Below are 12,837 nucleotides of genomic sequence, written 5' to 3'. Positions count from 1 at the left end.
TACATATATATATACATATATATATATATATATGTATAAATATATATATATATATATATATATTTGTATTATTTGGGTGCAAGAATGCAAGCAAAGAAACACAAAAAAGAGGAGATAGAAAGAAAGAGAATAAACAAACAAAGACAACCACAAATAAACAAAGACAGCAATAAATAAACAAAGACAGCAATAAATACACAAAGACAGCAGCACGGAGGCATTGAAAGGGACAGCCAGTGATAGGGGAAGTGCCTTGCATAAGAAAGAAGTGATGCTACTTGTGCTGCTGCTGCTGCTGCTGCCTCTGCTGCTGCTGTCTGCTGCTGCAGCACGCCTAGAGGCCCGCCTCGTATTGGAGAGAAAAAAACACAAGACAAGCAGCAAAACAGCATAAAACGCATGCAATAGCAATTGCTGCAGCAGCAAAAGCTGCTGCAGCAAGTGCTGCATTACCAACAGCTGCAGCAACAACTGCTGCAGTATTAACAGCTGCAGCACCAACAGCTGCTCCTGCAGCAACTGCAGCAGCAGCAACAGCTGCAGATGCTTTTGCTGCAGCAATAGCATGAAATGTTTGATGCAGCAGCTGCATGCATCTGGTTAATTGACGCAAAGTTTTAAAGGATATCCCTTATAAACCCTTGCTGCTGCTGCAGCAGCAAATATATATATCTCTATATTATATAAATAATATATATTGTGTCTATTAATGTACGCTCCCTACATTATATATATATATATATTATTATATACATAAATATAATATATACATCTATTATATAAATAAAATATAATTTATATATTATTATATTATATATAAAACATACTATAAATATGTTGTATTAAAAAATGTATTCACTTCCAAGCCTAAAGAAGGCGCAAGAAAACAGAGAGGCCCTCTACAGAGACACTGGAGAGACATATCTGTTCTTGCTGCAGCAGCAGCAGCAGCTGCTGTTGCTGTTGCTGCTGCTACTGCTGTCATTACTACTGCAAAAGCTGCAGCGAGCGCTGCTGCATTAAAGCACTGAGTTGCAGCAGCAGCAGACTGCTGTGGCTGTGTAACTTCACAGTGCAGCAGCAGCAGCAGCAGCAGCAGCAAATCTCAGCGATCTGCAATGCGCCAGAGTTTTCCCTCGTGCAGCACACAGTGGTGGAGCTGCTGCTGCAGCAGCTGCTGCTGCTTCAACTGCTTATACAGCTGCTGCAGCTGCTGCTGTTCTGCTGCTGAAGCAGCGAGAGAGACAACACAACCTGGATTGCCGGCCCTCCCTACCCGTCCGCTGCGGTGTAAGAGAGACAGAGCATCTGCAGCAGCAGCAGCAACAGCAGCAGCAACAGCAGACAGGCAACATTAGGAAGCATCAGCAGCAAACGAAGCGGGCCTTTCGCGAAAGAAAGCAGCAGCAGCAACAGCACCCACAGACGCAGCAGCAGCATGTAGTTAGCAACAGAAACTCCGCAGCAGCAGCAGCAACAGCATGGCAGCTAAATCAGCACTGCAGCAGCAGCACAGCTACTGCTCAATACAGCAGCAACACTAGAACACAAGCAGCAATAGCACAGCAGCAGCAGTAGAGGAGCAGAAGCAGCAAAGCAGCAGCAATCAGCTGTGCACAAGCAGCAACAGCAGTAGTGGAGGTATAGCAGCAGCAACAAGCACAGCAGCAGCAGTGCAAGTACAGCAGCAGCAGCAGTGTAAGCACAGCAGCAGCAGCAGCAGCATTACCTTTTGGCAGGTCAAAGTTAATTGCGTGGGTGAGGAGGGGCAAATCGAGTCCCCTTGCTGCTGTCTCCGAAGCTACGAGAACAGCAGCAGCAGCAGCAGAAGAAGAAGAAGCCGGAGCAGCAGCAAGCTGGTGCATAGCAGCAACAGCAGCACGCCGGCTGCTTCCTGTATCTTCCCCTTGCAGCAGCAAACATCTCTCAGCCCCCAAACGAACAGACAACGCGCGCTGCAGGTAAACGGCCGCCTGCTGCAGCCCCAACACAAACAAACAGCTGCATGCATGCATGCAACAATGCATGCAACAAACTGCTGCAGCTGCATGCATGCATGCATGCATGCATGCAGCAAACAGCCGCCACCCACCCCCAACCGCATGCACGTGATGCAAGCATTAGCAGCAGCAAAATGAATAAGAGCTATCTCTTCTTTATATATTATTAATTTGCAGCAGCAGCAGCAAATAAATAATAAATTTATTTCTTTATTCAATCTTTATACTCACCGGCGACCGACAAAATACTATGCACCGCTTATTCACGGGGTCCCCCCGCAGCAGCAGCAGCAGCAAACCTATTTTGTTGCAGTGCGGCCCCGTCAATGCTAGGTGCAGCACGTTACTAGGAAGAGCAGCAGCAGCTGCTGCTGCTCCTGCTGCTGCTCCAGGTGCTGCTGCTCCAGTTCCCTCCTCCGCATTCACTGTAGCAGCAGCAGAAGCAGCAGCAGCAGCAGCTGCTGCTGCTGCATCAGCAGCAGCAGACCTGCCTAGGGCCCCTAAAATCGCCTTGGGGGCCTCTCCGAGTGTAGCGGAAGCCAGCAGCAGCCGCAGCAAACCTAAGCCTCCCCCGCTGCTGCTGTAGCAGCGCTGCAGCAGCTCAATCAAATTAGCAAAACGGTCTTTATCCTTGCTCCTGATGCTGCTGTCGCTGTTGCTGCTGCTGTCGCTGTTGCTGCTGCTTTTGCTGCTGCTTTTGCTGCTGCTTTTGCTGCTGCTTTTGCTGCTGCTGCTGCTGCTGTTGCTGCTGCTGCTGCAGAATGCATCCGCCTCATCAACAACAACAAACGCCAAGTGATGAAGCTGCAGCGCGCCAACCCCCTTGGGCCGTTTCCGCTGCTGCTGCTGCTGCCGGTGCTGTTGCTGCTGTTGCTGCTGCTGGTGAGCAGACTTGAGGCGCAGCAGCTGCAGCAGGCGCCCAGGCGTGGCAACGAGTAGGTTAGCTTTCTGCTGCCGCAGCCGCTGCAGCAGCTGCTCCGAGTTCGCCCCACCTATCAGCAGCGCGGGCCTGATTGCTGCAGCACAGCAGCAAGACCCCTCCCCAGCAGCAGGAGCAGCATCAGCAGCAACAGATGCTGCTGCTGCTGCTGCTCCGGCAGGAAGAGCAGCAGCTTCTGCTGCTGCTTGCTGCCTCCGCAGCAGCAGCTGCTGCTGCTGCTGCACCTGGCTGCTGAGGTAGCAGCAGAGTCTGTACACCTGAGCAGCAACTTCTCTACTGGGGGCCAACAGCAACACCCGAATACCGCCACGCACACGAGACAAGCTAGCACAAACATGCTGCTGCTGCTGCTGCTGCTCTTGCTGCTCCGGTTGCTGCTGCTGCTTCTGCTGCTGCTGGAGATGCTGCTGCAGCTGATGCTTATGCTGCTGCTGCTGCTTCCGTTGCTGCTGTTGCTCTTGCTGTTGCTGCCGCTGCTGCTCTGCATCTGCAAGCAGATACTGAAAGAGAGGCAGCAAATACCCCAACGTCTTGCCGCTCCCTGTGGGGCCCGGCAGCAGCAGCACGCTATCCGCGCTGCTGCCACGCTGCCGCTGCTGCTGCTGCTGCTGCTGCTCTTGCTGCTGCAGCTGCCGGTGCCACAACAGAGAACGCTGCTGCAACGGAGATAAGCACTGAATACCGCTGAGCAGCAACGCGCGCCTCAAGGAGGGATGAAGCAGCTGCATAGAATCTGCTTTGCTGCTGCTGCTGCTGCTGCTGCTGGTCCTGGTTCTCTTGCTGCTGTCGCCGCTGCTGCTGTCAACACCTGTAGACGCCGGGCCATGCTCAGCTCTGCGCTCCAAACCCTGCTGCTCCTTTTGCTGCTGCTGCTGCTGCTGCTGCACTTGCTGCTGCGGCGGCAGCCCGAATGCGTCTGGTGAGATATGCGGCAAAGTGTTTAAATCAACAACCCCATCGATTCGCATCTGCTGCTGCTGCTGCTGCTGCTGCTGCTGCTGCGGTATGGCTAGGATCCCGGGGAAGAGCACTCGCAGCTCCCTTCCTGCTGCTGTTTCAGCAGTCATTGCAGCGGCAGCTGCGGCTGCTGCTGCTGCTGCTGCAGCAGCAGCACTTTTCTCCTCATCGAGCTGTTGCTGCAGCTTCGGCCTGCTGCGAGCTCCTGTCTCGCTGGAGCTACAGCTGTGCCTACCTGAGGAAGTGTTTGGCTGCTGCTGCTGCTGCTGCTGCTTCCGCTGCTTCGGCCGCTTCCCCTCTTGCTGCTGCTGCTTTACTCCAGTCACGCTGGCCTCCTGCTGCTGCTGCAGCTCCTGCTCCAGCTTCTGGTGCAGATGCTTCTGCAGTTGCTGCTGCGTTTGCTGCTGCAGTTGCTGCTGCGTTTGCTGCTGCAGTTGCTGCAGCTGCTGCCGGCGGACCTTGCGGGTGCCTCCATTCTGCAGCAGCTGCAGTGCTTGAGCCTCAAAGGAATTACTGCTGCAACTTTTGCTGCTGCCTGCTGCTGCTCGTAGCTGTCGCCGCAGCAGCTGCTGCTGCTGCTGCTGCCACAGCAGCATGTCCTGCCGCCGCACCTGCTCTGATGGGAGATGTCTCCTCTTGTGCCGCCCCCGCTGCTGCTGCTGCTGCTGCATATTCAGCTTCAAAGGGCCCCCAATAGCAGCAGCAGCAGCACCACCTACACCAGACGGCAAGACATATGCCCAAGTCCCTCCTGCAACGTGCAGCAGCAGCAGCAGCAGCAGCAGCAGCAGGAGTGGTTGGCGCCCCAGCAGCAGCAGCCCCGGGAAGCGCGTGGCTTGTTGCTGCTGCTTCGGGCCACCCATTGTCATCAGAGCAGCAGCAGCAGCAGCTAACAGCCGCTGCTGCTGCTAACAGCTGCTGCTGCTCTTGCTGCTGCTGCTGCAGTGAGCTAAGGGAGACGGCGTCGCTGGTGCCGCTGCTGCAGAATACAGCCCCCAGCAGCAGCAGATCCTGCTGCTGGCGCTACGCAGCGGAGATCCATCGCTTCCTTGATGCTGCTGCTGTTGCTGCTGCTGTTGCTCTTGCTGCTGCTGCTGCTGCTGTTACTGCGCTCTGAGCCGCCCGGTGTTGTCGGCTGCAGCATTTGAACGTACACGCCAATGCTTTGCTGCTGCGCTTGTATAAGTTTTGCTTCAGTAAAAGCAGCAGCAACGGTAGGAGCTGCAGCAGCAGCGAACCTCCCTGGACCCTTCACCCCCCGAGCTGCATCGACACAGTAGCAGCAGCACCGACAGCAGGAGCAGCAGCAGCAGGCGCTGCTGTTGCAGCAAAGCAGCAAACAAGGGAAATGCGACAGAAAAGACAGCTTCTGATGCTGCTGCTTAGCATTTGCTGCAGCACACGGACGGTTTTTCTATAGAGGCAGCAGGTAGACGTGATGCTGCTGCAGCAGCTGCTGTTGCTGCTAAGAGTGGTCTGTTGCTGCACCCGCTTCAGCCCCTGGGGCAGCCGCCGCAGCAGCAGAAGCAGCAGCAGCAGCTGCAGCAAGGAGAGCAGCAGCAGCACCGCCAGAAAGCATCTTATGCAGCACGGGAGGCTTCATAAAAAAGAATTTGTTTATACGCGTTTGCTGGTTTGCTGCATAGGCGGCCTTTGAATGCATTCTCTCGTTGTTGTAGACGGTGCTGCTGCTGCTGCTGCAGCGGAACTGCTGCTGCGCCGTACAGCCGGCTGCAGCACCTCCTAACAGAATTGCATCTTCTGGGGGACGTCTTTAGTCAGAATAGGGTCTATTTGGTTTTTTAGTTGGCCATTAGGGGCCCGGCAGTAGCAGCAGCAGCAGCAGCAGCAGCAGCCGCAGCAGGAGGAGCGCCAGCAGCAACGACGCCTCCTCAGCTTCGGCAGCAGCAGCAGCAGCAGCGGTTGCTCCTGATGCGTTTTGTGGAATAATAGTGTCCTTTAAGAGGAGTGCTTGATATCTCGCAGGTTAAGGAGCCTGCTGCTGCTGCTGCTGCTGCTGCTGCTACCTTTGCTGCTTCCGTCGCTGTTACTGCTGCTGCTGCTGCAGCACTAGCACACGTACTCAACGAGTTGGGGAACCTCTTGCTGCTGCTTGAAGAGATGGGTCGTGCTGAGCCGCAGCAAACTGCGTTGTCTTCTACGGTGCTCCCTGCTAATCAGAGCAGCTTCTCTTCATTGGAGAGCTGCGCCGGCGCAGTAGCAGCTGCAGCAGCAGAGGCAGCACCAAACAACAAGCATGTACAGAAGGGCTGGCCTTTGACAGTCGACAGCAGCAGCTGCGCTGCAGCAGCAGCAGCAGTTCTGTCTGGCTGTCCGTACACTGCACTCGCCTGGAAGGAAGGGGGATGCCCCGCAACAGCAGCAGCAGCGGCTGCTGCTGCTGCTGCTCCTTGCTGCCATTCAGATTCATCGATCCTCGCTGACGGATGTATGTGTGGGTCGGAGCATCACCTTCAGTGCCATCAGCAGCAACTGCTGCAGCAGCAGCAGCTGGCGCAGTTGTTTAGCTGCTGTGATACAACAAGCGTTGATGGGCTGCTGTTGGGTTTGCTGGCGAAGATAACAGCGGAGCATCCGCAGCTGCTGCAAGGAAAATTTCTAGCGTTTAAAGAAACAACCGAAAAAGAGGTGTGCAGACACTGCAAGTGCTGCTGCTGCTGCTGCTGCTGCTATTCTGCTGCATATTCTCATGCCGCTGCTGCATTTTTTCTGCTGCTGCAGTTGCAGCTGTTGCTGCTGCATGCACGGAATCATTACTGGGGGGAAGACAAGGTCTTCTGCAGCTAGCTATTGAGCAGCAGCAGCAGCAGATGTTGTTTTATGTGTGTCTGTCTGCTGCAGCATTACCCTGTGTGTGTAAAGGAGCTGGCGCTGAAGACGGCGGAGATGCATCATCATTACCATCAGCAGCAGCAGCAGCAGCAGCAGTTGGCAGCTCTAAGCAACAGCAGCAGCCAGCGGATTGTAATGATAGGCCTTGAGTGCAGCAGCAGCAGCAGACAAGTGCGGCTGCTGCGCTGGGCCCGCCGTCATTTGCTGCGAAGCGGAGATGTTGTTGTGTTGGTTTCCTGCTGGGAGCTCGCCAGAGACCCCAAATATGTTCGTGTACCTGGTATGCTGCTGCTGCTGCTGCTGCTGCACTTGCTGCTGCTGCACTTGCTGCTGCTGCGCATGGTGCTGGGGTTGGTGCACTTGCTGCTGCTGCGCATGGTACTGGGGTTGGTGCACTTGCTGCTGCTGTGCATGGTGCTGGCGTTGGTGCACTTGCTGCTGCTGCTGCACTTGCTCGTGCTGCTGCTGCACGTGTGTCTGTTGGTGCTGCACTTTCTGCTGTTGCTGCTGCACTGGCTCCTTTTGGGCCTGCTCTCGGTGCAGCTGTTGCTGCTGCTGCTGGTGCTTCTGCTCTTTGTTGCTCGCTTTTTGGTTGTGCCCCTGCTGCTGTGTGTTTGCTGCTGATGCTTCTGCTGCTGCTGTTTGTCTTCCTCATGCTGCTGGTGTTGCTGTTTCTGCTGCTGCTGCGAGGACTGCGTTTCTGTTGCAGCAGCTGCTGCAGCCGTTGAAGAGGTGCGTTTGCTGCAGTTGCTGCTTTTCCTCATGCTGTTGCTGCTGCTAGTATTTGCTGCTGCTGTTTGCAGGCATGATTCTCGCAGCTACTTCAGCAGCAGGAGCATACAACCGACAGCAGCAGCAGCAGGTGCAGCAGCGGCTAAGGGACCTTGCTGAATCCGCTCTTAAAGGCCTCCACGTATACTGCCTCGCCGTACCCATCAGTCAGTCTGCTGCTGCTGCTGCTAGTATTTGCTGCTGCTGCTGCTAGTATTTGCTGCTGCTGCTGGTAATGCTGCTACTGCTAGTGCTAGTATTTGCTGCTGCTGCTGGTAGTGCTGCTGCTGCTAGTATTTGCTACTGATGCTGCTGCTGCTGCTAATACTTGCTGATATGCTTCTACTGCTAGTATTTGTTGCTGCTGCTGCTGCAACTACAACTGTTTCTGCTGCTGTCGCTGCCCCTCCGCGTGTTGATAATTGATTATTACTACTATCCGTCTTGCTGCCCGGTGTATATTCACAATTATATTTATTTTTAGTTGGTAGTTTTTATTTATTATTAATTATTATTTATTATTATTTGCTGCAGGTAGCACCCGAAAGACATCTGTGGGGAGCCTGCTGTGCAAGGCGTCAAGACAGCTGCGCGCAGATGTTTTGCTGCTGGGTGGCCGGAGGCATTGGTTAATAAGAAAAGTATTTTTCGGTTCTGTCGGCAGCTATGCAAGAGCGCATGCAAAGTGCCCGGTGCTGCAGTGCTCCAACGCCTAGCTGCTGCTGCAACAACAGCAGCAGCAGCAGCAGCAGCAGCGAAAGCAGCGGAAGCAGCAAAAGCGGAAGCAGCAGCAGATTCCTAAACGGTACTGCAGAGGAAAAAAAAGAAGCAGCAAAAACAGCAGTGGTGGACTGCATGCACAAAGAAAAGTGCATGCAGAAACAGCAGCAGAAGTAGCAGCAGCAGCAGCAGCAGCAGCAGCAGATTGCATGCAGAAGCAGCAGCAGAGAATTGCATGCAGAAGCGGCGAACAGCAAATTTGGTGTCAGCAGCTCGTTAGGTTGCTTATGTGGCCTCAGCGTAAATTCATATCGGTAGCTGCAGCAGCAGCAAACAACAGCAGCAGCAGCAGCAGATTGCGTGCAGCAGCAGCAGCAGCAGCTGCTGCTGCGGTCCTTATATGTATATAGGTTTGGTGTAGCAGCAGCTTTACAAAATGCTGCATGCAGTATGCGTGCATGCAGGATGAGAGAAATTCTTGCTGCAGTCGCAGCAAATGCATTTCTCCGTCCTTCGCACAGCAGCAGCAGCAACAACAGCAGCAGCTAATGCAGCAGCAGCAGCAGCAGCAACAGATGGACAGCAGAAGAGGTGGTGCTAATGATGTGCTCATGAAGGCACGCGGTTCTGGGGCTTGCTCTGCATGCAGCATTAGAAATGCTCGTCTTCTTAGCTTCCTGCCGCAGCAGGAGCAGCAGCAGCAACAGCTGCTGCTGCTGCTGCAGCGGTAGATGCAGCAGGAGACGGGTGCTGCGAAAAGAATACCTTTGTTGTGTTGTGTGGGGCGTTAGCTTCCTGTTGCAGCAGCAGCAAATTGCTGCTGCTGCAGCAGATGCAGCAACACCACACCAACTTTTATTCTTCGTATCGAAGGCCCCGGAGGTGCAGAGGAGGAAGGTTTGGCGCATGCAGAAACTGTTAACTGCATGCATGCATGCATGCATGCATGCAGTTCTGCTGAGGTGTACGTACAACAACGCCTGCATGCATGCAGCAGAGTAGGGCAGGTGCTTGCTGCTGCTCTGCTGCATGCACAAGGTGCATGCGCCTACAGATGATGTTTGTATTTGTGTTTATATAAAATATATATAATATATATTATTTATGTTGTTATGTATATATATATATATAAATATATATATATATTAATTAATACATGAATTGCATATATAAACACAAGTTTTTAAAACGATTGCCGCCAATGCACGTATGTCTATGTGCATGCAAGTGGTGTGAAACCTTTATAAAATATATATTATATATGGATAATAATATATAATATATATTATATTATCTATTATATATTGTATATATTGTATATATTATGTGTATATCTCCGTATTACTCGCTATACGCTTTACTCATGCACTTCATATCTGTACCGGTTGCAGCACAGACCCAACTTGCATGCATGCACGCATGCATGCAGGGTTTGCATGCGTGCGTTGCATGCATGCATGCGTTGTTGCATGCATGCATGCGAACGTTGCATGCATGCATGCATGCGTTGTTGCATGCAGGGTTTGCGTGCATGCGTTGTTGCATGCAGAGTTGATGATATGTATGAACGGTAGCGGCAGTTCTTTGGGTCTTTTCAGGGCCAACGTAAACCCAAATGAATATACACACACGTTCAGCAGCAACTCGAGAGGCAAGAGCAGCAGCTGCTGCTGCAGCAGCAGCTACATACAGCAGGAACAGTAGCAGGAGCAGCAGCAGCAGGAGCAGCAATAGTAGCAGTAGTAGCAGCAGCAGCAAAAGGTATTATTAACATTAACAGCGCGGGTGCAGAAACGATAGCTGAGCTGTTCTTCCCCTCCTAGAGTTTAGGGATTAGGGTTTAGGGTTTAGGGTTTACAGAGAGGCTTCAGCTGAGAAACTGCACCTCAAGCAGCAGCAGCAGCAGCAACTGCAGCTGCAGCTCCAGTTCCTGCTGCTGAAGCAATAATCCAGCGAGCAGCAGCAGGTGTTGCTGCTGCTGCTGTTGGGTGTGTAAGAGTGCGGCTTGTGGAGGGCAGCAAAGCCCTAAACCCTAGAAGCTAAAGAGCCTAAACCCTAGCAATGCTAAACCCTAGCAACCCCGACCCCCAGAAACCCTAAACCCTAAGTACTGCAATCCGTAAGAACATCGAACCGCAGAATAGCTAAACCCTAGTTGGTAGAGACCCTAAACCCTAGCAACTGTAAAACCCTAACAACACTAAACCCTAACAAGAAACCATAGAAAACCCCTAAACCCTGAAGACAGCAACGTTGAATGTTCTCATCTTGAGCTTATTTTATGAGATAACCCCACACGAGCACACTAAACCCTAAACCCTAAACCCTCGAAATAACTCAAACCCCTCTAATAAGCCCTCAAGATAAACCCTAATCCCTTGAAATAAACCCTAGGCCTTTAATATAACCTCTAAACCCTTGACATAAACCCTAATACCGATTCTATATCCTATATATATAAATATTAATGCTTACACCCACACAATTTTTTATAGAGTATATATAACATATCATCTGCCTTGTTGATATGCTAAAAGCTCAGTTATAGCAGATGAAAACCCTAACAAAGAAAACAATTTATTGATACTTATATTTGTTTTTATTTTAATTTATATTTTTATAGTTCAATCTGCATATGAATACACCCTTTGAAGACAAAACCCAATAAGTGACCTCACATGATGGGGAGCCTTTAGGGTTTAGGGTTTAGGGTTTAGGGTTTAGGGTTTAGGGTTGATTGGGCATTTGAAATGGCGATTTTTTTGTGAAATATCTTTTTTATTAATTTTTAAAGGGATTAACACTTAGCAACAAACGCAATAAAACTAAAGAAAAGATATTTGTTCTTAGAGTTGCAGCTCGTGTCTATCTATTGCCTAGCCCTAGCCTTTCTCCCTCGTTTAACTTTTTCTTTAAATTATTCACGAAGCTCTGTTTCGTTTTAAAAATATAAAATTATAAATTAATAAATTATTAAACTAATAAATACCCTTTTAAACTCCGAAAAACCCTTCGGGTAGTCCTTCCCAAGGGTCTATTAGGGTTTAGGGTTTAGGGTTTAGGGATTAGGGTTTAGGGTTTGGCGTTCCGAAGATGGAGGAAGGCGTAGAGTGTACAGCAGCAGCAGCAAAACTATTTGCTGCTTATGGGGGCTCTCCTTGGAAGCAGCAGCTTCAGCTTTGGGCTGCAACAGCCCCCAAGGTGATAGCAGTATCTCTCCTCAACAATGAGGTGTGCCGCAAGGGTTTAGGGTTTAGGGTTTAGGGTTTAGCGTCTGGGACCTTTTTGAAAATCGCAAACAGGAGAGTAGAGGGCGAAATACAACGCAGGAGGGGTGCCTGGCAACAGCAGCAGCGGTGTCTCTGTTGGTTTTGTTGTTGCTGCTGTTGCTGCTACTGCTGTTGCTGCTGCTGCTGCTGCTGCTGAAGCGGCCACTGCAGTTGTGGTCTATTATGTGGGGCAGGCTGAGGTGGCGGAGCAGCGAACATTTGCTGCTTTTAGGGACGAAGCAATTGCTGCTGCAGCAGTGCTGCAGCACCTGCTGCAGCAAAGACAGCAGCAGCCGCAAGAGACAGCAGTTGTTCTGTAAGTCGGGTCATTCTGCTGCTTCTGCTGTTGCTGCTGCTAAATTCCCTGCTGTTGCTGCTGCAACAGCAGCAGAATGTTCAGCTCTTGCTGCCTCTCTGTTCGGTTCTGCAATCTTTCCTGGTGCTGTTGTTGCTGCGCGACTGCTGCTGCTGCTGTTGCTGCTGCTGTTGCTGCTGCTGTTACAGAAGCATTTCGCATGAGCTGACGTTTCTGCCGATGTTCTTCGGCTGTCTCCTCGTGGGAGTCCCTTCGGTCCCCTTTCCTTCTCCGCGCAGCTCTCCTACTGTCCTGCTGCAGCAGCAGCAGCTGCAGCAGCAGCTGCAGCAGCTGCTGCAGCAAGCCCCATCACCATGGATAGTCCTTAGTGACGATCCTGATATGTCCGCTAAGCCCTAAACCCGACAGAGCAGCAGCAGCTGCTGCTGCTGCGGCTGCTGCCTCTGGTACTGCTACGGCTGCTGCTGTTGCCGCTACAGCGACTGCAACAGCAGCTGCTGCTTATGCTCTTGCTGTTGTTGCTGCTGCTGCTGCTGCTCTCTTTGTTTGGCAGGCGATCCGCTGCGCGCTCCGCGAGAGATGGGGTTGAGGCCATTGACATAACTGAAGCACTTCAACAGCAGCTGCAGCAGCACAAGCAACAGCAGCAGCAACAGAATAATAACCCCAGCAGCAACACCAGCAACAGCAGCAGCAGCAGCAGCAGCATTGCTGTGATACAGCTGTCTTCGGGGTCTACAGGGCGCCCCAGGCCTTGCGCAATATCTCAGGGGGCCCTTCTTTATTCTGTACACCTCAACCTGCGGCTGGGCCAATGGCCTGCATGCAGCAGCAGCAGCAGCAGCATCGGCAGCAGCAACAGCAACACCAGCAGCGGCAGCAGCAGCAGCAGGTGTGTTGTAGATGCCAGCTGCAAGTGCTGCTGCATCTCCTGTAGCGCCCCATCTCCGGTGTACGTACACCTCATGGAGCAGCAGCATAACGAAAGGAAACGGCTGAAGCAAAAAAGGG

General features: G+C 52.0%; 3 protein-coding genes across 3 annotated transcripts in view; 2 read left to right on the top strand and 1 right to left on the bottom strand.

The window, feature by feature from the left end:
• Positions 1–1,105: 1,105 nt before the first annotated feature.
• EAH_00023280 (ATP-dependent RNA helicase, putative) lies at positions 1,106–5,041 on the bottom strand (the record flags this gene model as incomplete). Its single annotated transcript, XM_013396857.1, has 4 exons — positions 1,106–1,308; positions 1,730–1,856; positions 2,232–4,612; positions 4,858–5,041. 4 exons carry the CDS (start codon positions 5,039–5,041, stop codon positions 1,106–1,108), a joined length of 2,895 nt encoding a protein of 964 aa, XP_013252311.1.
• A 438-nt stretch (positions 5,042–5,479) lies between these two features.
• EAH_00023270 (hypothetical protein, conserved) lies at positions 5,480–8,323 on the top strand (the record flags this gene model as incomplete). Its single annotated transcript, XM_013396856.1, has 5 exons — positions 5,480–5,530; positions 5,884–6,546; positions 6,760–7,030; positions 7,554–7,688; positions 8,223–8,323. 5 exons carry the CDS (start codon positions 5,480–5,482, stop codon positions 8,321–8,323), a joined length of 1,221 nt encoding a protein of 406 aa, XP_013252310.1.
• A 3,011-nt stretch (positions 8,324–11,334) lies between these two features.
• The window catches only part of EAH_00023260 (hypothetical protein, conserved), a gene marked incomplete at both ends in the record, with an annotated part of 13,691 nt that continues 12,188 nt past the window's right edge, over positions 11,335–12,837 (top strand). The window contains 4 exons of the mRNA XM_013396855.1: positions 11,335–11,472; positions 11,705–11,826; positions 12,015–12,209; positions 12,380–12,837. The exon at positions 12,380–12,837 is cut by the window's right edge and continues 40 nt beyond it. Coding sequence (XP_013252309.1) covers positions 11,335–11,472; positions 11,705–11,826; positions 12,015–12,209; positions 12,380–12,837 — 913 coding nt within the window. The remainder of the gene's footprint in view (positions 11,473–11,704; positions 11,827–12,014; positions 12,210–12,379) is intronic.

This window comes from Eimeria acervulina, genomic scaffold, assembly GCF_000499425.1.
Source record: "Eimeria acervulina Houghton genomic scaffold, Eah_scaff177, whole genome shotgun sequence".
NCBI classification, from domain to species: Eukaryota; Apicomplexa; class Conoidasida; order Eucoccidiorida; family Eimeriidae; genus Eimeria; species Eimeria acervulina.
This window is presented reverse-complemented; position numbering and strand designations above follow the sequence as displayed.